This window comes from Varanus komodoensis, unplaced genomic scaffold (genome assembly GCF_004798865.1).
Source record: "Varanus komodoensis strain SLA01 unplaced genomic scaffold, ASM479886v1 scaffold4, whole genome shotgun sequence".
Lineage (NCBI taxonomy): Eukaryota > Metazoa > Chordata > Lepidosauria > Squamata > Varanidae > Varanus > Varanus komodoensis.
In genome coordinates this window covers 48,512,869-48,536,533 of record NW_025335941.1, presented here as the reverse complement: position 1 = coordinate 48,536,533, position 23,665 = coordinate 48,512,869, and the positions used below count along the sequence as shown (strand labels likewise).

The following is a 23,665-nucleotide window of genomic DNA, read 5'->3' as shown; positions in this document are numbered from 1 at the left end:
GTGGACAAGTGGACTCACATTCTCCCTCTAACTTCCATGCGAACATTTCCATTCTACTTATCAGCTTTAATCATGGTTGACACTACATCCACACTAACACTGAACATGGTTAACATTAATTAGAACCCTTCTTAACCAGCATTTTCAAACCATTTTTAAAGGTTAGATGGAAGCTGGCCACAAATGGAACAACTCATGATAAAACCCAAAAAGTGAGAGGGGAATTCTGAATGAAGAGGAGAGGGACTACATGGGTATGAGCTAAGGGTCTACTCCACCAGTGTTAATCACAGCCCCTGTTGAGCCACCCCTCTCTGGTTAAGTCCTCCCAAGTATGCAGAAACCTCTACCCTATTTTACAAAGGCCCCATTTTCCTTCCAAACTGGAAGGAACTGCTGAAACGCATATGGTATTAGAACCTGAAATCACATGTTGCACTAAGGACTTCTCCTACTCAGGGTGGAAACCTTTTTCATTCAATTCCTGTCCCCACTTTTTTCTGCCGCCCCCACCCCCACCTCACTGCATGTTCCACTGCCACTGGAACGTTGAACTGCAATGTTTCATTTGTACTTCTGTAAACCTTGGGGTTTTCCTAAACCTACGGATACCATTCTCTTGTGCATAGGTGAGGCTGTTTTGCGGCTGCTCAGGGAATGAATTTGTTGCTGGGATATAGGATAATGATACCCATTAGTATTTACCTAAGCAAATGGTTTCTATGGCAACATGGAGAATTCGCATTACCATGTTTATAAAACCCTAAGACTGTTAGTACATCATGGCTTGTATTTTTATGAAGAGGAGACAGTAGTCCTTCTATAGGTTGGCATTGTTCCCCCTGGGGACAGAGAACAAGCAAAGTATGTGGCTGCAGTTAAGTTCTGGAGCTGTCTGCCCAAGAAGGCTCATTTCACTTTTGTTACCTTTTCCAGTGTGCTAGAACTTTTAAGGTTCTAAAAGCCTTATGCTGTGCTTTCAATGCAAGATGTATTGCTGCATTTTAGTATTGATATTGTTTTACCTGCAATTGTTGCTTCCTCTTTCACTGACTTATTGCTATTTCTTCTTTTTCTAGTTGTGCTATTATACTGATTTTTTTTTCTTTTAAATCTTCTTGTAAGTCATATTGGGGAATTTTATGACTGGAAACACAGGAAATAAGCCATCAAATAAATCTTCACAGGCAGATGCATAAATATTATTGCTAGACCACAGATACTGAGGAATAAACACTACTTCTCTTTCTTTTAGATCAAGCAATCCAATTCTAGCTGATAACTAGCTTTTGTTTCAATGTGATGGTGCTCCTGCAGATTCTTACTAAAAAAATTACAATATATTTGCATTGAAGAACTCTGCTAAAAATGCAGCATGTGGCCCTTTGGCAATGAATTCCAAATATAAATTCTTATGCTTACACTTTCCCCAAGATTCTTTATCAAGATGAAGCATTAACTCGAAATAATTGTTCCTAAAAAGGATATAATTTGGAGGAAGAAAATTCCAGCTTAAGACCTGATTGGCTAGTGCAAGGTAACGTTGAAAGACAGAAGACATTTGAGCATTAAGGTTTTCTCGCCGGCTGAATTCCTGTAGTACCTCTATTGTAAGCATGAAGATCTGGCGGAGGTCATCCTCCTGTGCAGAACACGAACAAACATTTTAATGTTTCATCAAGACATAATGTGCTTATCAGACCAAAATGAAAAAAATACTTTTTGCTGTATATATTCCATGCAATCTGAACATATTGGTCAGAGCACTGTTCCACCTACCTAAGTAATGCCTACTGCTTGCCAGTAAAACTCCATGGCCTGAGTCAGTGGCCTGAAATATCACCTAACTGGCAATGGTAAGGGTTGCCTGGGCCCTTTCACATGCAAACTGTGCACTCACTATTGCTGAGCTGTGGCCCAACTTGTCAACAAGCATCTTTTTTCAAATGACAAATACAGGGCAATAGACTAAACACATAGCTATTTTATATATTAATTATATTTATGTCCCATCTTTTCTTGCAAGGAGTTCAAAGCAGCTTACACAATCCTGTCTCTTCATTTTATCCTCACAACAATATGGGTGTGGTGGTAGGGTTCATGGAGTATCACAGAGGCAGATCTTACCAACTAGCTATACTCCTTCCTATTGTCTATGTACAGATTATCTTTATTTTGATGTATGTCTAAGTTAAACTGGTCTCTCCTTATCCACACCTCTTTTAGAAATATAGAAATACTTACCTGAAATATTCGTTTGCAGTTACCGTGGAATTCCATGCTTAGTCCAATATTACTGGTTTTATTTGAACTTGAGAATTCACTCAGCAATGCCGTTAAAATGGAACAAGCCAGTGTTTGCTGTAAGGATTTTGGGAGGAAAAACACTAAACTGAGTTATTTGGTGTAGTAACACTGGATTATATATCAGCTGTTTGACCCAATTTAGGAAAATAAAAAACACAATTTCCAAAATGTCTACCATTCTGATCTGAAGCAGCAAGAGCAACTGCACCCCAAATTCCTTTGAGAGATTGTCTTTAAGAGTGCATTCCATCCATTTACCATGACGGTTGCTGCTACAGAACAGTTATAAAAGTTTAGAAACCTTAGATTTCAAAGTCTGATGTTTTTTAGAACATTGCATCTAAACTCTAAATTTTGAACTTTATGTTTCATTCCAATATCTCTCCATTCCTCTTTGAATACATCACATAATAACTGGGACTGAACAACATGTGATGAGTTCTTGTGTCATGCAAACTCGGACCAATTCCCAGAGGGTGGCCTATTAGAAAGCATTGGTGGAATGGCTGTCACTGGGGACAGCACAAAGCTCTGGAAAAAGAAACCCGTGAAAGAAACTAGATCACAATCAGAGCATGGAGGGGAAGACAAGATGGGTTCACACAGAATCCCAGGGCACCAGCTGAAGGAGGGAACCAACAACCCACACTAAGCCCCACCATCTGTCAGGCAGACAACCCATACTGCAGAGTTCATTCACAGCATGTCCATGTCATGTGAACTTGTCTAATAAATGGTTAAGAGTCTGAGAACAGGCTATGAGCCTGTACACTTTCTTCCCCTTGCTCGCAAATGCCACCACCACTACTCCCCAACACACAGACATCACGGTTAGTTATGATGCTTGTACTTATTTAAAAGAAATCACACTTTATACTGAAAGCTGCTATCATCATAAATTGAATAGGAAAAGGAAGAAAAATGTATAACTTAAACAGAGAGTGGACATTTCAGCCAAAATAAAAGACTTACACACACAGCTTTAGAAAAACTTGAATAAAAAAAGCTTTATCTGGTGTGCGCACATGCACACACACAACCAGCCCCCTGCCAAATTGTGCCAGGTGACCTCATTGGGGCAGGGAGAGTAGTACTAGAACTGGGGCACCACTACATACACACCTAGATGATTTAATATACAAGCAGGCAGGCTCTTGTGAAGAGGTATTTGGGTCCCATAATCTAGGGCTTTAAAAGGTGGTCTGACCTGGAGTCAAAAATAGACTTGAAGCCAGTGCAGATGTTTTTGAACTGGCAAAGTTTGTTCCAAACACCCAGTTCCAGTGAGCAATCAGGATGTTGCATTCTGTGCTACCTGCAGTAACCAAACCACCATTAAAAGCTGCCCCATCTACAGAACCATTGCCAAGTCACCCATGGTCAAGGAAGGAAGTGACATACCAGTTGGGTTCAGGTAACACAATAGCCTACAAAGGCTGAATACAGGTTGTGTGTGTGAGTAGTTGTTGAAACACGGATTATCCTTTGCTTGCTAAACAAATCAAGGTTCACTAGAAAGGTCCACTACAAAGACCTCACAGGTCACAACCTAATAATTGTTGTTCACAGTATGGAAATGAATCAATCAACCAACAAATAAATACTGATGATAACACAACATGGATGCTCTTCATGGGTTTTTCATAGTTAATGAACTATCATTTTCAGACAACAGGATAAACGACATTGCAACAAACACCCATGGTTTAGAAACAACCTACCCTGAACTCTTGACTGTGTGTTATTGTATTGTCTGAACTCAGCAACCTACTTTCAAAGGTAACAAGTGTATTGTGCCATTCAAGGATAATTGTGCCTGTTGTAGAGGAGCAGCTTGATATCTTGAAATGCCATGTTGGCTGGGGATGATGTGGGCTGCAGTCCAACACACCTGGAGGGCACTAAGTTGGGAAAGGCTGGCCTAGCAATTTGGCTGGAACTTAAGCCATACTAAATGGAAACTTCAAGGGCTCTCAGAAATCCATCTGGATTTATTAGTTGGGTCTTCCCTAAAGTAGATGGCAATTCTCAGCATTTCTGACCATTGGCTATATTGGGTGGGGCTGACAGGAGCTGAAGCCCAAAACATCTGCAGGACATCAGGCTGTGTTAATTCTTGGGCGGGGGGGGGGGGCAGGCCATTGTAATTGGCTCCATATTCATATAGAGGGAACAAATCATAGTCATTTTAAACCCCAAGGCATATACCTTAACCACAGTTAAAGTCAATCAATTTCTTTCTTCTTTTGATCACTTAAATCATGTAACATTGTGCAGACCATTCTGAATCTATACCAGCTGATTCTTTTCTTTGGGCATGAATCTGATCAGTTAATTATTTTCCACTTGCTACAGGATGGAGTACCAGTTGTGTTTTCTACTTTTCCAAAGCTTAATCTGCTTCATGACATAATTCACTGCAGAAAGAATGTATTAAAATGATTTGGAATTCCACAATCTTCCTTTATCTCCAAGACAGTGCAAAATTGTACTAGCATTTACCTCAAGATGAATACTGGCAAAAGAGACCAGTTTTACTAGAATGGTACAGTTGGTTGGAAATCAATAGTAGACTTTTAATAACCTCAGAAAGATGTCTATTATTATAAGAAAAGAAGCCTAGAAATTAGAACTCCTTAATATATTTTATTCCTAAAGCAAAGGACTAACTATAGATACAAGTTACATGGGACATTTCAACTATCTCCATAGCTGGATTCATCTGAAAGGATTACAGACTAACAGGTCTTAGCCTAATCCTGTGTGCTCCTAAATGAAGTTTTAAAACTTGCACATTCATATCAGTAGTAAGAGGAACAGTCTGAAGGCATCTGCAGTAATTTTATCTTAGTGGTTAAGGAGGTCTTCGCTGTGCCAGCATGTGGAAGGGAGAATGCCACTGATCTCCTTCAAGGAAAGGATGGATAACAGATCTGTGGCTGTGAACTTGGTTGGCATCAGAATGCAAAGAGTTCAGTAAGAGTGCAATCCTATGTAGGTGCAGACAGAAAACACCCCACACCTCCCACCACTGCCTGACCAACATACTAAAAGCAGTGCTGGGAGGTGGACCTTTTCTGCCTTTATGTGCAAAGGATTGCACCCATAACCACCTCAAAATGTCATGTGCATACAGTACCTAAGCCTTCTTGCATGTTTACATGGCATGTTCCTGTTGTTTCAAATCGGTTAAGCTGTATGCTTAAAGCAAGTTTACAAGAACCAAAAGGGTAAATAGTATCATGACATATAGTTCTACTAGGAACATCCATAGTTACATAAAAAGTACCATGTTTCATCCTTCTCACAATAGATAGATGCACAATAGATGCGCACGACTACTGGCTTTACTCCTAGACTATTTGGAGCCAAGGTGCCAAGGATGGACAGAGGAACAAAGATTGTTAAAGGGTCATGCATGCCGGCAAGTGTCCAGGGGTTAAACGGAAATATGCACACTACCTCTGAACACCCGAAAGATTAAAGTCGTGATGATACTATTTATGCGAGGTCACACAACAGCTGACAGTAGTGCCATCCACCCACCAACTGCAACATCTTTGTTCAGAAATGCCTCTGATGTCAGTACCTTGACCCCACAGACAGCTAGTTATCTCAGCTAGTATACACAAAATTAACATTCTTCCTTGCTATATAAATCCCAGACAGACCAGGCAAAAAAAGAAAGAGACTTTTATGTGAAATATGCATTTAAGCAGCCAATTGCAGTACTAAGCTTGAGCTCCATATCCACAACAAATACTTTGTGCTTGATTTTCTAGAAGTGCCCTCCTTAGTGACTGCTGCCATAATGTATGTAGATTATGGCTCTTATCCTAACACTTAATCATGGAATTTGCAGCATTCTGAGTTGTGGCTTGTCTCTGATGGTATACTACAAACATTAAAATAAATACTAAATTTTAATTGCTAGGTAGCAGGTCTATCAATGTGTACAAATATGTTCATTTTATTTTATTTGGTTGCTATTTTGGAGGTGTGCAGAAAGATGAAAAGTCTTCTCTGCTTACTGCATGGGGCCTGCTGTCAGTATGCACCAGGTATTAGTCCTGAATACTGACCAAACAATGCTGAAAATTATTTTTATATGATGCTTTTCATGGGACAGCTGTCAAATGGTGAGCTGGTCACTGGTCTAGTAGAAAGGAAAACTGTGAAAACAACTTTGCACGCGAAAGGGTGCTGCAAGTATGTATTAGTGTATCATTCGCTCAGCAGAGAGATCCTCCAGTTTTTAAGCATGGCCCTGATAAATCTCAGTATCCTCTTCCTTTTTCACCCTTTCCTGGGATTCTATGGAAAAAGTGCATCCCACACCATTTAGAGGATCAGAGAGTTTTGATAGCTGTCAAAATAAGGTTTTCTTTCAAAATGGGGTTTTTCACAGGATTTTTAGTTTTTGTTTTTAACAGGGGAATATACAAATTCAATAGCTGCATATTGAAATAGGTGTCAAACTAGTGATGACTTCTCTGAAGCACTGCTCGCACACTTCAGAGGGGCTGTCAGTGGTTGTCACTGGCAGAGATCATGAAAATCTGCAAAAAGAAAAAATGCTGCAACAATGACCAAAAGGGGGGAATGAGCAGAGCAGTGAGACCAAGCCATTGGTCATCATTCCAAACTGACTGAAATATTTTTAAAAAGTCAGGAACTAGAGGTAGAACATCAATTTCATGCCATGGAAGAGTGTAGTTCATACAATCTGGTAAGTGAGATTGTCTCACTCACCAGACGTTTCATTAGTTCTACTATGTACAAGCTACAAACAATAACCCCATCTGACAAAGTAAAATGCTTCTCTTGTTTGGAGAATGGATTGTCTCTTAGAATAGCCTGGCACTTACCCCAGTTGAGCTTTACTACCAGGAATATACTTTATAAAAGTTTGCCATGCTTAAAAGAGACTTTCAGCTGCTCTAAGAGAAGATCAATGAGAACGTGCAAAGAGAGATTAACTGGGCAATCAGACACCAATGCAAGCAAAGTAGTCCCAGACAATTATTGTTCTCTCAAGGAAAAAAAACGAACTCCTCAAAAAGTCACTGTGTGTGTGTGTGTGTGTGTGTGTGTGTACTGAAAAACAGAATACAGGACTAAGATTTCTTCATGTAGCTGTGCTCTTAAAAAGTATGAGTAGTGGCTTCAAAAAGAATGCCACTTAAACTGAAAGTTAAAGCCATAATGAATGTTTGAGGGGATTTCACACTTGTGTCTGGAGCTGCTGGTGGAATACGTGCACTGCTTCATTTGAGAGTGGTTAGATTACAAAGGATAAAAAGGATAAGAGTTCAAAGGCTGTTTAGGAAAATACAGAGGCTAGTGCACACCTGTCCAAAACATAGAGTCTGATCATAGAATTAATTTCAGCAGCTAAACCTGTTGTGCTTCCATAGAACACGTGTGTCCTAGTCACTAACTCATTAAGGAGCACTTGGTTTGACCAGTTGCCTTTTACAAGCACTTCTCAAAAGAATAACATCCATTTGGAGAATGCCTGTGTGTGTGTGCATCTTTATATTCAGAGAAAAGTAAAGAGAGCAAAGCACTTAGGACCAAGAGGCTTCACAGTTTTTACCACAACATGAAAAGCTAATCCTGATCTCCTAAATCATTTCCAGTATTGTTGAAATAATGTATAGGGCTGCTGTTCTTCTTTAAGGCTTCCATGAAATCCATTTTGTCACTGTTGACCAATGCCTAAGAACACGGGTATTTGATAATATCACTGAAGAGATACTTGGAACTAATATAATGGGAGAAAGCAGAAACAAGGAAATCGCAGAGCTCTGAAAGCAGCACACACATTTTAGAACCAAAACCTTCATTTGAACTACTTTAACAAATCTTTGTTTAATTCCTTGTCCTTACACAACCTCTTTCAGATGAAAAAGTGGTAAATATAGCATCTTTTTTTTTTTTAGTATATCAAGGGTTACAGAGGAAAGTCAATACTGAATGACATGTAATGTTGTTTAGATATTCTGGAGTTAAATCCAGCTGCTATTCAAATCAATGGGAACACCCACAAACTTGCATTAGAGCAAATGAAACTTTACAGCTAAAAGCTGCATCGACCTATTTACAGAAATAAAAAGGATCTTGCCTAGGAAATTCTGCATATCAGGGACACATGACACAAGCAACTTTTAATTATAATTATTTGTGTTTGAAGGTTTAAAAAAACAAACCGTTCATTGCATTTTATTCAAGAGAGCCAAGAAGTACAGTTTACACAAGGAAAGAAACAATTGACAAAACTAAGAAACTAAACACAAAAATATGAACAATCGAGGTGGATAGCCCAGAGTACAGGTAGAGACCTAAAAGAAAACAGAGGTAGTTGTCAACAGAGAAACTTCTCCATTCATCAATTTACAGTAAGAGTTGGACTTGCTTAATAAGCCAAGATATGAATGAACTTTTTACTTTCACACGAAGTCCTTTTGTTTCTCCCTCTGATTGAACTAGAAAGCCTCAAATTAAACATAGTTTTCTACTTTGGTTAAATCAAGAAACTATGGTTACCAGTTTCACAACAAGCCAGGATATTAAACTAAATTCTAACCATATTGGTCAGCCCTACTCAGTTTGCTGTTTCTCAGCCCTGACAATTTTTGGGTAATAAAAAAATTATTGCCACAATGTACAAATTGGCCCACTGGCAGCTGCTGTTTCATTCAATTTATGCTAGGTATACAGGAATCAGGAAGTGCAGAATTTACAGTTTGCCACTATTTCTAGCTACCAGAAAGGATGTGAAGTACACAATAGCGGCAAACACAGTAGTGGAAAAAAAAAACAACTGGGCAAAATGGCTGTTTAAGCACTAGGATGTCAGTAGGGCAGATGAATAACAGGGGTCCAAAGAAAATAAGGTGGACTATTTTTGAGTGCTAACCACTGGTCCTATACCTGCTCCTGTCTCCCCAGTCACAAGTGGTTACCTTGTTGCAAGGGAAAGTATGGACATAGCTGCAAGCCATTTGGAGAGTGGAAAGTCTGAGCCTCTAGTCCATTTGGGTTTTATACTGCTTGGGCTTCAGCCAGAAATATATGTACATGCAGAACCCAACTCCACTGCTTCTGGCCTGCAACACAAGCAGCAATATATATATATTTGCTCTTTTTGAAAACTTTTCATATAGTCACCCATTCCACTTTGTTCTACCTATAGGAAATGAGATGGTTTTTACCCAGTGCTGCTGCAGTTACCCTCTGAAAAAAATTGGGCTGCACAATTTCTGCTCCTCTTGCATGCTTCACCTACTTCATTATGCATCTGCAAGTACTTAAGGTGCTAGAATTCTAGCTCCTGAAAATTCAAAATGCTGTTCTGCTCAAGCACACGCTGCATATACATGGACTGCACAAAGAACTTCCTCTTCAGTATAATCTAGTCTTGCACTGCATCCGAAGGGACAAGGTACAGCTTGTGCTATCCTCTCAAAGCAGAATGCTTCAAAAAGTGGTTTGGAAGTTAGCAGCAAGCTACAATTTGCAAGTTTAGATGAAAGAGCAAAAGTAGTAACTCATGGAAGAGTACACAAGAGAAGAGCGGAACATAAGGCTGTTCTTTTAGTGCCAAACTATGAAATGGGTTGGGTTTATGGCCTCACATCATATGCTATTAATACAGCACCCAAGGTATCAACACATAAGAGAGCAGCTTCAAGATTTTTCACAGCAGTTTTTGTTGAATGCCATTTCCTTCTTTAATTGTACAAAATTTACTGAATAACAAATCTGCCAAGGAATATTTCATTTTAGTCCAAAGAGATTTTAAAAATCCTGATTTGCTTCCCTAGATCATTGGTCGTTGGCTATTCTTATTGCTGTTGTTTAGATTTGGGAGTCATAATACTGCTTTTTACTAAAATCCCACTTTTGGTCAGTTGCAGTGTTTTCCACAGCCCACTATCAATACCTTTACTCTCCTTCTCCAGTGGGATACGTTCCAGAAGTACATAGCTCACTCAAGCAGTGTTTGATATGTTGAGCAGACTATTTATATATATTAATACAGGACAGCTCCACAGGCAGCTGAAAGCTTGCATGCCCCTCGCCTCACCGCATACACACAGAGTGATGAAGCTGCGCTCTATGTCCCAGAAAGGGGAATCCTTCAAATAGCCAAAGGAGAAAGAATATTCTGTACCAGAATACCAGTGTCAATGGTCTGCAAACATTTGTGGTTAAGAGAAGTCTATTCCACATACATTTCCTTAGCATCTTGGAATCAGTGCTGGAAAACATGAATTAAGCTTCCTAAAATTAGTCATGGGCTATTTAGCAGAAGCTCTGTCCATCATAGATGGACACTGGCTATAGTGGAACAAGTTATAAAAGGTATGGGTCCAATTCACTGAGACACTTCTATGTTAGTTGCTTCCAGATATATACACACTCCTTTAAAAACATCCATGTTGGATCAGAGCAAAGGTTCATCTAATCCAGTGTTCTATTCACACAGTGGTCAACCAGCTGCCCACAGGAAACCCACAAGACACTCAAGTTTCCCAGCAACTGGTGTACATGGGCATACAGCCTCTGAGACTGAAGGTTGCATATGGTACCAGAACTAGTAATCATTGATAGCTTTGTCCTCCATGAATTTATCCAATCTCCTTTTGAAGCCAACCAGACTGGTGGCCATCGCTACTTCTCCCATAAAACAAGTGAAACAAGATCAAGATGTTTGAACTTTCTGTTTCAAATGCTTTTTGCAGTTTGTCAGGGGGCTATCTAAATAAACACAAATAACTAGCTGCATGTATAAACCAGAACTGATGAACAAGCAGGGAATTCAAGTTCACCCTAGGTCTACCAAATTTTAAAATGGTAAAAAAGTTTGTCCAGTTTCAACTGTAAGAAAGAGAAAAATATTTTAGCCAATTGTAAAATAGAGATATTTCATATGTATTTTTTCTATATGTATTATGTCTGTAACATGAATAGTTACTTGGTAGCAATCTCAAAAGAAATCAAGGACATGACATACCATTAGATTTACTGGTGGTTTTATTTTTGTTATGCTGGGGAAATAGCTCAAATGCAGAATACAGGACTGATAGTTCATGTATGAATGGCTGTTTATGTGACTATCTCCACAGGCATAGTGGTAAATTTTAACAAGTGGACACTCACCATAACAGTCCCTATAACCACACCTCTAGGCAAAACCTCAGTTTGGTATGCCAAACTATACTGACAAACCAGTTCTCTGTCTGGAGCATAGTTCTGTTAAACTATTGGGACTTAAATGCCCATTCAAGGCTAGACCAGCACAGAATACTTTACATTACAAAAGAGATAAAATGAATCGTTACTGAGAAATTTTATCCTTTCGCTACTCTTAGAATTGCAACTAAGGGGAAAAGGAACAGAGAATTCTAAAGAAGTGTCAATGCCAGGTCCCTTAAAGTCCTGGTTTTACTGCACCATTACAACTTACAACTAGATGATGAACTCCCCTTTGACTGATGAAAGACTTAAAGGGGATGGAATATCGTTTATATGTTCAAGATGACAAATTTGGCATGTGTTAGGAATGGGATAGTGGTTTTTAGGAAGATTCAGATGTTTCATAAATTCCCTCTAGTAAGATGTGAAACAGAAACCTAAAATATGTTAAGTATAACTTGGCTTGCTCATAAAATTGATCACTCTGAGGTAAAGACTATTACAATTTACTGAGCTTCCTTTTTAAAGTTTTTAAATATGCTGATAATTTTACAAGCAAACCAAGCTCAACATAATACAACTTTAGGAAGTTTGCTTTATGTTCCTACAGCAGCCCCACCAACCTGGTACCCTGCAAATGTTTTGAACTACAGTATTTGGCATTCTTAGTCATTGCCCATGTTGTGTTAGGATGAAAACTGAAATGCAAAATATCTGGAGGGCACCCATTTGGGTAGGCTATGCTAAAGCAACAATGTGACTTTAGAACTGTAAAGAAAGTTTTTTTTTTAAATCACTGTTAAAATTTCCACTTTTCTGGAAAAAAAGTGCTTTTTCTCATGGCTTCAAAATGTCTGGAAATCCTAGATCACTACCTCTGATCCTACTCATCACAGAATGATGATTGTAAACTTCTATGTTTATGACCACAATGCTAGGAATGTACTGTAGCCAAGCTTAGTGATTGCTGGGCTGGTGGCGCCAAGGACAGATGTCCATAAGATAATTAACACTGAATTATGGTTGCATTATAATCATCTTTAGTCTTGCAAGCAAATACGAAGCCTCCTAAAATTATTTCAAGTGACTTTACACAATTTAAATAACCACTTGATCTGTTTTTTTTATCATGGTGTCTGAAGGAGGGAAGTCATAAAAAAAACAACACAACACAACGGAACACTTCTGTGTTCAAGCAATAGGAAGATCAGATTAGTCTTGTCAATACAGACTAAAGAAAAATTAAAATTATGATTGGGAAATGGGATAAATTATCACATATATCAGTACTCCAGAGGTAAACATGATATATACATGATATATGTAGTGTCTCGGTATCTAACATGACCCAGACACTACAAACAACTTCTGACGCCTTTCTTTGAGAACCTTCTCAGTGTTATGGGATGCTCTCCCCACTGAAGTCTACCTACAGCCAACACTGTCATCTTTTTAGCGCCAGGTTAAGGCTGCACTCTACTCCCAGGCATTTGATGGTATATGATGGAAGATTTATACCAGTTGTTTTTATCAGCTCCAGTATATTACCGTAATTGTTTCAACTGTTTAAATTGCTTTTAAATGATCATGAAGATTTTTACATGTTTTAATTATCTTGTATTTATAGCCTGTAGTTTTTGTGAACTGCCCCAAGAGATTCCACTATTGGGAAGGATAGAAATTAAAGTTATTAATAATAACACCAACAATGATAAATCTTGAATCCTCTCCAGTAGTCAGCAGGAGGAAGAATCTGTCAGCAGGCCAAGAATGACAAACAACTGTTTCATGTTCTTTTCTTTGTCCTTTCAATGCATTTTGAACATGGCTAGCCATGAGCAGCAAAGGAAACTATCAGAACCACCAATGGGGCAGGCAGGCACATTTAGGTAGAATTCCTTGAAGAATATAGCAAGAGTGAAGGAAAACTGGAGCAGGAGGACATGTATTGAGTGAAAGGAAGAGTGGACACAGAAGCTAGCATGGAAACATGATCTAGTCTTGCAGCGGAGAAAGCTTCAGGTTCCTGCACACCCCAAACAAGAAATGGGGAGGGGGGGAGCCACATAAGTAAGTAAGCAAGCCACTCTACCAATGTTACCCTCTAAAGAAGATTCAAATTATTCTCACAGGGGATATATAGTTTGGCTAATATATATAAACACTTCAGCAAAACATAATTGTTTGTACTCCATGAAATTATTCAGTGCTTAAACAAACAGGAAATCTGGATTTGTATATGAGAAAAAATTAGGCTGAGGTGCTGTTGATCCAGGCAATGAGTTTCATAAATAGATGTCTCATGATGATACAAAAAATACAAGTTACATTGCACTCACTATACCCTTTCAGGCTTTCTTTCTTTTTTATTAAGCACTTGGCACTGATTTCATCTGGAGAGAAAAAAAGTTACTCTTTGGACAAGCACTAGTGGAAGGTAAGCATTTCAAGTTATTTGGCCTGAGCCACTAAAGATTTCAGCTGGAAACAGAGATAACTCATTTCCACAACGGAATGTTTTAAACCTTATCTGCTGGCACAGCATGTGGAATTGAACTAAAGGCACAAGTGGAAATAAGGTGCTGGAAATCTATTTAGAGCTTCATGAGAGGGTGGAGGATATTTCCTCATTGGATTCTAAGAATGTAACACGAGCAAATTTTGTATTGCCATTTTCAGTTCTGTGCCTGCACACACCCCTTCTGCCCAACCACACCACTTCCCCAGGGAATGGAAAAGGTCTTTCCTTAGACAATTCCAACAGCTGAATCACAGAAGGAACACAGCAAGAGACAGATGTAAACTGAATGGAGTGCAAGTGAATCGTTGCTGACTAAAGTAAAATCAATTCTGATAAAAAACTGTTGTGACCCTTCAGAAAGGTTTGGCATTCGACCGTAAGATTTAAAGGAAGACACCATGTAGTAATTTGACTGAGAACTTTGTAATTAATAACAATGAAAGTGAAATGCCATTCATTTTGTATTTATGGCTAGATCCCATCCAACCCAGACCTTAGAAAGAGAGCTGGGATTCTGCAGAAACCACCTGAAGATAAGGAGGTTTCACTTGGTGCCCGAAATATATTTAACTTATTGCAATACTAATGAAACGCTAAGTGGTCCATTTTCCCACTTAATAGCAAACTTTTCAAACAGTAACACAGACCTGGCTTACATATGAAGCTTGTAAATAAGGTAGATAAAAATAAGATTTTTAAAAATTTACACTAATTTTTTTAAGATCATCATGAAATATGGATTTTTTACATTTAAAAAATACATGGTTATAATTAAATCTCAATGATACTAAACCCACGATACTTATGTGATATTTGTGCTCTCATAAAACTGAATTTGCATGCCAATCAAGTACAAGCATTAATTTCAATTTTTCATTTCATGGAAGTGGCTCTGCCCAGCCTAACTAGCAACTCTTGTACTTTCACAATTCCAAACTTTTAGTTTCTCTGACCCAAGTAAAACATGCAAAAGCCAGACAGGACTATTGCTCATTGTTTATCTGATAGAGATGGTAGGCCAAGCAAGGCTGAGGAGCTGGTTCTGACAGAAAGGAATTTAGCAAATGGTGAATAAATATAAATGCAAAAGTTTGATTTTTAAACGTTTACTCATTTTTCTTCCTAGTATCAAACTTTGCTTTGACATATCCGTCATTTCAGTTTTGCTGAAATGATTTCTGGGAGGCAAAGGTTGAGCCATGGCAGTGGGGCTGTTCACATGACACAACGGCCCACTATAGGTGACTTAGCCCATGATGAAGCTGCAGTGCGCAGAAGGTGCATACAGCTGTCATTCAGAATACACACTCCAAGTGTAGAGGGCTGGCTCACATGACAGCAGCAAAGAGAATAAGCCACAACTGTTTATTAATGGCTTGTTAATCATGCTGTGATTGTGGGAACTGTGTGGAAACATTCAAACTTGTGACTCCCCAGAAGTGGACTGCAGCATTACAGCCATCTCTGTAACTGCACTGTGCTGTATATGTAAGCCAGCCTACATGGGGATCCTAACTGGGTTAAATATTAATTATATAAGGAGAAGTGAAAAGATTTGTGAAGTTGTTCAAATAAATTTTAGAGGCAAGAACTTACCACAGTGGGGTTACCGCTGCTTATCAACTGGCTGACTTCATGAAAAATGCTCTTGCATTCAATTGATTTGTCTAAGGACCCCCGTTTCACTATTACTGCTACCGCTAATAATATCTGCTCTCGCACATACTTCTGGAGGCTGCAAATATAATTATAATTATTAATATTATATATACACTCTCACACATATATTCAGCATCAACATTGACCAAGACAACATTCCTACTGTTTACAAGGCAAAAAACTTTCATTGCATTGTTTTTAAGAGTACAGGAACAGACTTGGGAAAATTCTATCCATGCCACAGCATCTTGGTCTGCTACTGCTTTAAGTAACAACAGCGTTAACCCATTATTAACTGCAGATTATTAAATAAATTTCTTCAAAGACATTACAAGAATGACCAACTTCTTTGGAGCTTCAGGCCAGGATTACACATTCATGGTTCACATGACTACAATTACTAGCAGAGACAGCTTCTACCTGGCTGTATTAAGTTCTAGTGGTTTTACTGTCTCCTTATTAGCATCAAGAATAAGAAGTTAGGCCTGTTCTCACTGATATTTGGTCATCCTTTTTGCCTATTAGTTTTCAGATTTACTTAGAAGCTTTTAGGGAGAAAAGCCTTCTGTCCCATTTCTCTGGAATTCCTTGCCTCAGCAGGTCAGGCAAGCACCAACAGTGTGTTGGTTTTGGCGTCTGCTCAAGACAGCGTTATTCCAGGAAGCCTTTCTTGATGTCGAGTCATGGTCTTAATGTTGTTTTGTTTTTAATGCATGGTTTTTATTGTTTTTATTTGTTTTATCCATGTTCTGTCCACCACAAGAGATCCTGCTTAGATGTGGAACAGTATACAAATTTTGTTAGAAATAAATTGTGATGTGCTTTTACTGGAAATCACCTTGGCAGTAATGCATTGTGATCTATAATAAAGACACCCTCTGCCATACACAGATGCAATTAATAAAGTTACAACTTTTTCTAAACACTAAAAGGTCACAAATTCTAGAAGAGGATCCGTGTACAGCTGCCTCAGAAAAATACTAGGTATTTTGTGGCTCCTTAAAGGCTAACAAATTTATTGTAACATGAGATTTCACAGGCAAGAACTTGCTTCATTACATTCACAAATTCCATTTATTTTATTTAAGTGCTCTCAGAGACTCAAAGGTGCAGTCCTAGGCATCTTTAGACATAGCTATGTTGGCTGGGGCATGCTGGGAATTGTAGGTCATTTCCTGTCTCAGCACGCATGGGATTGTACCTCTAAGGCTGCATTCCTAAACACTTACTTAAAAGTAAGCCCAATTAAATAGATTGATATTTAATTCTGAGGAACTATGCTAAGGATTGTAGTGTTACCCTGCAAGCAACACAGAGCCAGTGACTGGGAATAAGCCTCAATGAATGCACTATGATTTTTCTCCAAACAAGATCAGGCTGAACTAAGGCACTCTGCTCCTTTGGGTAAAAGAGTGCCGCCCCCCCCCCCCCCGCCAGTGTATTGCAATGTATTTGGAACCAGATGCAAGTTATGATAATGTTGTCTTAATTTAAACCTTACGTTTCTTTCACAGCATACTTCACAGTCTGCATGACTCAACAAACCTTTCTTTTTTTGTACACACAGAAGAGCAAGGACAGGTGAGAGACACACTAGGGCCTCCTCCAACTAGACTGTCCTACATCTTCTCCAGGATGAGCTACTTGCCCTGAGGGAAACCTTCTGATGAAATGTAGTTTCCTTGGTTTGTCTTTGTGATGGTAAACCAGAGTCTGGGCTTTTTCCTTCTCCTTCCCAAGCCTGTTCCTTGTGTGCAGTGCTTTCAGACTGCAAGCATGAGGGTGAGGAGTATTTTGTTACAGACCATTATAAGCTGCGCTGGGAAGCTGTGTCTGACTGATGTATGGGCTGATGTATTTTTAATTAATTAGTTGAATCAATAATGTCAATGGCTTAGCAAGTCCCTGAAAACTGTAGAAATATTAAAGTGAAACATATGTCATTACTCTGATCTCTGCAGCATTTAGATGTCAATCATCTTTTTATATGTGAATCACTGTACAGAAACTAATACCAGTAAGGGCAAAATCCTAAAATTGATTACACGGGAGTGAGTTCTTCTGAAATTAACTGGACCTGCCTTCAGGTAAATGTATTTAGAATCAAATGCCAGCAAAATCTTCAATGTCAGTAAAAGCAGATGCCACTAAAAGCATGAATTGATGCTTTTCAGTGACAGCTTTCCCTCTCCCCTCTCTCATGGCAGCTTGATTCTAATGAATAACTGTAGTTGTAGCTAGAGCTCAGAGAAATCCCGGAGGCTATGTGAGCCGTCCCGAGGCTATAAGCGATGGGACGATGGGACGGCATACAAAAACTCTTAATAAATAAATAAATAAATAAATAAATAAATAAATAAATCACAGCACACTCTTCCTCAGAGCTGAACTATAAATGTATTGTCTAGTCTCAACATATCAAAAAAATAAAAAAATGCCTATATCTGTACCTTGCTAAAAGAATACTGCAAGAAACGTCTATGGAGGAAGGAAAATACATTTTAGGGTCAAATCTGGTACACGTGCCTTTTTTGAAAACTTAAATCTCTTCAGAAGGATATGATAGTTGCAGCTGGAGAAACTACTGCTGGAATTTGGAAGTTTCAAAGAGCTGGAGAAGAAACCGTAGCAGAGAAAAAGAGAGGATAAATGAAAATCTAGGAATTATGATTCTAGTAAAGATTAAAAAAACAAGGGGAACTAGTTGCAGATAATATCAAGCCAAGGAGCATCTATCTTGTGAAGCAGTTGCCTGGTGCCCTCTGTATATGTCAGATTACAACCCTGAGAATTCCTGAAAGCACAATTCTTGGCCATGCTGTTTGGGGTGGTGCAAACTCCAGCCCAGAACATCTGGAGGGTAGCAGGTTGGGTATGACTGCTATAAAGCCCTTTTCCTGTCTGCAGTCTTTATGACTGTTTGTATCTAAAAGGCTGTTCATAAAGGAATACGTATCATCTTTCCCCTATTGCAGCCCCAGTTATCAACCTCATCCGAGTAGTGGGGAACCCTCCTAAATCATGCAGACTGCGGCACAGGAGGCTGCAGTGGGGGAAGCCTCCACCTCATTTTGGGAAATTCCTCCCTTCTACATCCCTCACTCTTCAAAAACACCTCCAAACATGATAGTGGGGGTCAACCAAAGAAAGAGCCCTTTGCAAGCAGTCTTTGCTCATGCAAGCTTTGGACTCAACCATGTGCTCTCTCTGTCTTGCCTTCCCAGTGCTCCCCAATCCCTAGACACTCTGTGGGGGGGGAGGGGCTTTCACTGACCTCATTTGCATTTTAAATTGCTTTTATTCTTTGTCTTTTATTTTTCCATTGGAAAACAAACGCAAACTATAAATTGAAGTATTTTTTAAAATCCAGGAATCTGCACAAAAGAATGAATAAAAGACTACAATTGTCAGTTTTTTTCTTTTTTCATGGGCAGAGCCTATTGGTCCTAGACAGCATCTGAGACTAAGATGCTGTAGTTCTTTTTCACCATGCTTGTAGGCAAAGCTACAAGCGCAGAAGAGGAGATCTGATTGTGGATCTTTCTCTGCTCCTAGTCACTGCAGAAATCTGTATGCTGGCTCCTTAAAATAGGATCTAAGATTGTAAGAACATGCTCAGGGAGGGAAGTAGAGATGAAGATCTGAAGGATCCTAAAGTCTCTCTGCCCCTGCCCCAGGTAAGTAAGCAAGCTAAACAAAGGCTTATCAAGCTAAAATACTTTTAAAGGAGGAAAGGGAAGCAAAAATACCTGTTGTGCTTCTGCCAGCAGCACTCATGATAAGAGGCCTTATCTCAGATCCCTCCATTTGTATAGCGGCCATTCTGTAAGAATGTGCTATATCTATACATACAGTCTTTAAGTCAGAATTTAGGTGGCAGATCACAGTAAAATAAAGATGCCTGTTTAATTATTACATTTCTATACCACCCAGTAGCTGAAGCTCTCAGGGTGGTTCAGAACCACTAGCATGCATAAGGACATAAGACGGTGCCTTATGCCAAGTCAGTCCATCAAGCCAGTTATTGCCTAATGGCAGCTGTGCAAGCTCTCTAGCAGAGACAAGCCTTCTTTATTATCTGCTACCTGATGCTTTTAACTGAGGATACCACCGAATGAACCTGCAACGTTCTACATGAAAGCACATGCTCTACCATGGAGATTTGGTCTCTTCACCAGGAACACAGAAGGCAACTCCTCCAAATGCTTTATACTTACTTTGGCCTTTGTAAGACATATGTTAAAAGGAATGTTCGTAGTGACTCAATGCTACTTTTTTCCAACAGAATCCATTCTCGTACAACTGCTTCCATTATCGCTGTGGCGGCTTGGAAAAGGACATAGTCCACTTTACTAGTTTCTGTCAGAGAGATCCAAAATTAGAAATTCATAATCCATAGCCATAAACCTAAAAGGCATTTGTTGCAAAATTCAACAAGAAAAAAATGATATAATTTAGTGTTCTTTTATTTCTGGTGGCACAGGCTTCCTTTCAGGATTAACCCACTAAAATTGACTCATAAACATATTAAAACAAAACAGTGTATTATAAACCATAAGTTTATAATCTAGAAAGCTCCCACACTAATATACCTAAAATATTATAGCAAAGTAAGGCAATATTGGCAGAATAAACCAACAGGAGAAGTTGTTTAAAAATTATAATCCAAAATTAAAGCTAGTAGTAATTCAATGATGGATGTGCTCATTAGCTAAAAGTAGTTTAGAATAAATAAATCTTAAACTTATCTCATTTTAGATATACATGTCAGGGTCATAAGGACACATGCTAAAAAAATTTAGCAACTATTTTTCCAAACAAAATAAAGTTATTACCACCCTGTTATGGCATTTTTATTTCCCCTAATCAGGCAGATCAGATCAGGCAGTCATTTGCAATCTTATGTAAGTTTAGACAGAAAACAGGCCTTGTGGGACTTTTTCTTGTCTAAATTTGCAGAGGACTGTGCCTTTGAAGGAGGATCCACAAATTTGGGGGATTTATTTATTTATTTTAGTCACAACCACATAGCAACTCACATAAGTGAGGTGGGGAAGTTGCTGCTGTGTCCTATGCTCACAACCACATATTAGCATAAGGAAACACAACCATTTGAGACAGGAGACATTATACAAACAGGTCAAATGCTGTGTCTGGCTCAGAGGCTGCTGAAGCTTCTCTTCTCACTAATTTTCCTTCTAATACTCTTATTTTTGTTTACTATGCATATAAATATATATTGGCAATCTTCCAGCTGAAATACAGAAGGCTCACAAATACAAATAGAACTGATAAATCCTCCAGAAGGACAGAATCTGTCTGTTAAATAACAGATCCATCTTATGGACCCTGGATGCTGTGTCTGAGGCCATTAGATAGTTCAGATTTCAAGCTGGAAGCTGGGATATGGCACTCCCAACCTCCAAGCTGGAAATTGGAGCTCCATTTCCCTACAGAAGGAATCATGCTAGCAGTACTCTGAAATGAAAAAAGCAATGCTGGAGAGAGGGAAAAGGGGGTGGTTTGGAGGCAGAGGACAAAACAGGAGAAGCCAGGATACAAGGCACCTGACACACCTCCAACCTCATTTCCTTCCCTCCAAGTTTCTCCAGCCAGATGGGCAAAAAAAAGTTCTTCTGGTGAAAACACAAGATAGGAGGTAAAACTTTCCTCTGCTGCTCTTCCTGTTCTGTACCAAATGCCTCCAGTTCAGGGGATTAACACAAAGCCAACAGGATTGTGCCCTTTTATTACTATCTGTGGGTGTCTCCAGTTTTGCATGTCAAATAAATGGTGCTAAGACATTGAGACTCTGTCACAGTTACACCATCCTTGGGTGTCATCTTCCCCAAAGAAAACCTTGTAGTATTTATTTTGCTGAAATTTAGGTTCCAGCTGAAAGCCACTTTTATTCTCTTGAACTCTGACTTGATTATGTCTCACTGCCATTTTCCAATGCTTTTTTATCAGTTTATTAAATTGCTACTGATTTTGTTTAAGGGCAGTTCAAGTACAATTAATGGAAAATGTGCAGAGAAATACTTCAGACTAAAAACAAAGAAATAATCAGAAAAGCAATTTGTAACAAAATGTTATCATTGACTACTGGAGTAGTAACGTTTAGCTAATGCACAATTGGATAAATTGAACTGGTGTGTTGCTTAATGTAGCTGACAGGAATGAAATCCTCTGGTTCTTCATATCAAAGGCTGAGTGCTGAAATCTCTCTCTCTCTCTCTCTCTCTCTCTCTCTCTCTCTCTCTCTCTCTCACACACACACACACACACACACACACACACACACACACACACACTTTAACAGGCTGCTTGACCTCCTTTAGTTCAATGCCAAGCAACTGAATACTTGCATTCTCACTTACCTAAAATATGCTTGCAAACAGCAAATGGAGATTTTGATTTCCTAAATGATAAGAATATGTGCTCAGCATGCTGACGCTGTTCATTATTGACCATGGAAGGTGGTGCCTGAGGAGGAAAGAAAGTTTGCTTCTGTTTATGGAATCCAGTAAACTTGCCATTTCTAGAGAAAAGCACATGGAAGCATAAACATGAGGCTTGGATTTCATGTTTGAAAGGACAACTACACTTAACTTCAGGTATTATTATATGCTAATATACAGGCAATGGCTTACTCATCTGAAACTTCAGATTAACAGTTAAAGGATTAAGAATCCAAGATAGAATGGACTAAGAGTCATGTATTCCAACAAGCCAGGTTTATAAATACCCACCAGTCTACCCAATCCAGGCCAGCCTGTACAATTAGCAGGAAGCAGGTATGTGTCAGAAACAGCTTACTGGTCTGTGGCAGCTATCCCACACTGTCAGTGCATGGATGCTGCACATCCACACTAAGTCCTCAGACAGGAAAACAAGCTGAACTCAACTTATTGCACTGCTGAAGCCATGCCCAATGCCCTGCAGAAATTAACAGAAATTAAGGACAGAAGCAGAAGAAAAATGCCTAATATTTAGATGTGGAGGTAAGCGCCATTTGACCCAGCGAGCCATTTGAAACAGAGACCTGAAATTCACCAGTTTAGATCCAAATCCAATCAAAGTTAGCCATGCCTACTGAGACTAACAGAACACTTTAGGAGCAACAAATGACCTTGGAACTTATTAGGGTATTGTAGCAAAGACACAAAGCCAGATCATAAGATTCAAGTCCTGATCCAGTGGGGCAAAGACACCTGCATCTTTCTGATTGCTTTAATCATCAAAGACGCCAAGGGATGTTGAAAGTTTCCCAGTTTTTCTCTCCTTTTGAAAAGTTCCTGCATTCAAACTCCAAGCTGATTATTAAGATTAGGCGACTTGAGAGAGAGCGTGCTGATGGCAATGTCAGAGGGAGAAATTCAAACATACTCTGGATTACAATTTGGCTGTTTTCCAGTATTTCATTTTATAGGGCATGAAAACACATAAATCAATTTACTACTCTGAAACAGTAATGGACGTTGATACATTTAGAAAGTCAACAGCGCACTTCTGCTTCATTAATGTTATAATATATTTCATTTCACTTAGTACATTTCTATAAGGCTCAATACCCAAAGCTCGCTGAGTGCGTTAGAAAGATTAGAACCTTAAAATATAATACAGCAACAAAATATTTTAAAACATTTAATTATTAAATTTGTATAAAAGCCCCCTTTTAGCACAATGCTTTCTGGGCAGCCATTACAATAAAATTTTATACTACCTATATAATTTAACAATAAACAAGAAACCCTAGGACCCACTAAAATTCTATTACATGCGGTCAAGAAAATCAAATATAGCCACCTTCTCTACCTTTTAGACCCATAATGAATGACACTTTTTAAAGATTCAAGTCCTGATCCAGTGGGGCAAACAAACTTGCATTTTTCTTGATTGTTTTACTCATCAAATGGGCCAAGGCACGTCTAAAGCTTCAGACCCTCTTTCCCTTTTGAAAAGTTCTATCCA

General features: G+C 38.9%; 1 protein-coding gene across 4 annotated transcripts in view; it reads right to left on the bottom strand.

The window, feature by feature from the left end:
• XPO4 (exportin 4) overlaps window positions 1-23,665 on the bottom strand; it is a 74,723-nt gene that overhangs the window by 39,496 nt on the left and 11,562 nt on the right. For 2 of the 4 annotated variants that reach the window (XM_044441870.1, XM_044441873.1), the window contains exons 2-6: window positions 22,072-22,177; window positions 19,909-20,050; window positions 15,629-15,767; window positions 2,245-2,361; window positions 1,489-1,642 (exon numbers count right to left, since the gene is read on the bottom strand). In XM_044441870.1, coding sequence (XP_044297805.1) covers window positions 1,489-1,642; window positions 2,245-2,361; window positions 15,629-15,767; window positions 19,909-20,050; window positions 22,072-22,177 — 658 coding nt within the window. Of the gene's footprint in view, window positions 1-1,488; window positions 1,643-2,244; window positions 2,362-15,628; window positions 15,768-18,141; window positions 18,303-19,908; window positions 20,051-22,071; window positions 22,178-23,665 lie in introns of those variants that run through there. The other 2 variants (XM_044441871.1, XM_044441874.1) reach the window with 2 other exon arrangements.